General features: G+C 44.6%; 1 protein-coding gene across 1 annotated transcript in view; it reads left to right on the top strand.

The window, feature by feature from the left end:
* The window catches only part of LOC119587143 (forkhead box protein O-like), a gene marked incomplete at its 5' end in the record, with an annotated part of 57932 nt that overhangs the window by 1077 nt on the left and 55649 nt on the right, over positions 1–1206 (top strand). Inside the window, 1 exon segment of the mRNA XM_037935899.1 lies at positions 275–436. Coding sequence (XP_037791827.1) covers positions 275–436 — 162 coding nt within the window.

Raw genomic sequence — 1206 nt, 5'->3', positions numbered from 1 at the left:
CGCAGGTAAGGCCGCCTTCTGGCCGGAATCACAACCATTATTCGCGAGTAGCATTCCGGTGCCCTCGCCGCGCAGAGGTAAGCGGTGCGTGCGAAGGCTTTGGCGATTTAATTGGAATCCTATTTTAGACAATGGAGCGTCGCGTCCTTTGTCACTTACCAAGGATATGCAGCATTGCCAGTGAAATGAGCAGCACATTAGGGCAAAAGTAACGGGTACAGGGGACCGGTGACGAGTGCAGAAGCCCTAAACCACTGTTTTCTCCTTCTCTCAGGGCTTCAGTACCTTTGAAGATTTTCGTTTCAACCCCCACAACCCTCACGGGCCGGCCTTCCCCCACCCGCCCGCACAGCATCCGCCCACACCCCACCAAGACAAGATGGCAACGCCCACACGCCCGCATCCACACAATAACTACTCCCTGACCAGTCTACAGGTACGTTCAGCCGCCATAGATTTCCCATGGGTTGAGGTTCACTAACGAGTAAGTTTGTGTGTAGCCAACTTAACCTTGAGTGCGTGTATCGTTCCCATACCCTCACGTGCGGACGCTGGCGTATGTTAACCTCTCTTCTAATTCCTGTCTCTTCACTGCATGTACTCCTCTCTTCCATACTAAATAAAAGACATAGGCTGTTGATACGTTGGAATAATCCATAGTAACCTGGGTGTAACGGTATTACTGTAGTGGTAGACTAACGACGTAACATTATATCTCTCATTGGGTCGAAGTCGGAATTCATTCATACATCGTCAGGCAGTATTTTTTGTTTTCTTCTAAAAAAAATAGATGACTAAATGAAACATGGGTTACATATCTATCCAGGAATGTTTTTTTCTACAGATATTAGTATGCCATACCGAAGTGCCTTGGATGCATAAAACATAAAAAATAAATCCCTATATTGTCCTTTTTTGTATAAAGACAGATCCCCTGTTTATGAATCTCTCTTGAGGAGTCGCACCCCTTCATTCATCCATCACCATATTTAGTCTAAAATAGTATATGCTTTATTCGTTATTCACTAAATTTCGTATTTTCCATTTCAAAAGTGTTCCCGTTATCGTTATGAATAAGACTCATCCCCATTATAAAATTAGCTTGAGTAAACATCCCTCTTTTAACCCTACCTGGAAAACTACGAACACTACAGTTGCTCTTGACGAATTTCACTTCACGAGAATACCTGCCGTGAGCTGCTGAAG

The sequence above is a fragment of the Penaeus monodon genome, chromosome 22, assembly GCF_015228065.2.
Source record: "Penaeus monodon isolate SGIC_2016 chromosome 22, NSTDA_Pmon_1, whole genome shotgun sequence".
NCBI lineage: Eukaryota > Metazoa > Arthropoda > Malacostraca > Decapoda > Penaeidae > Penaeus > Penaeus monodon.
This window is presented reverse-complemented; position numbering and strand designations above follow the sequence as displayed.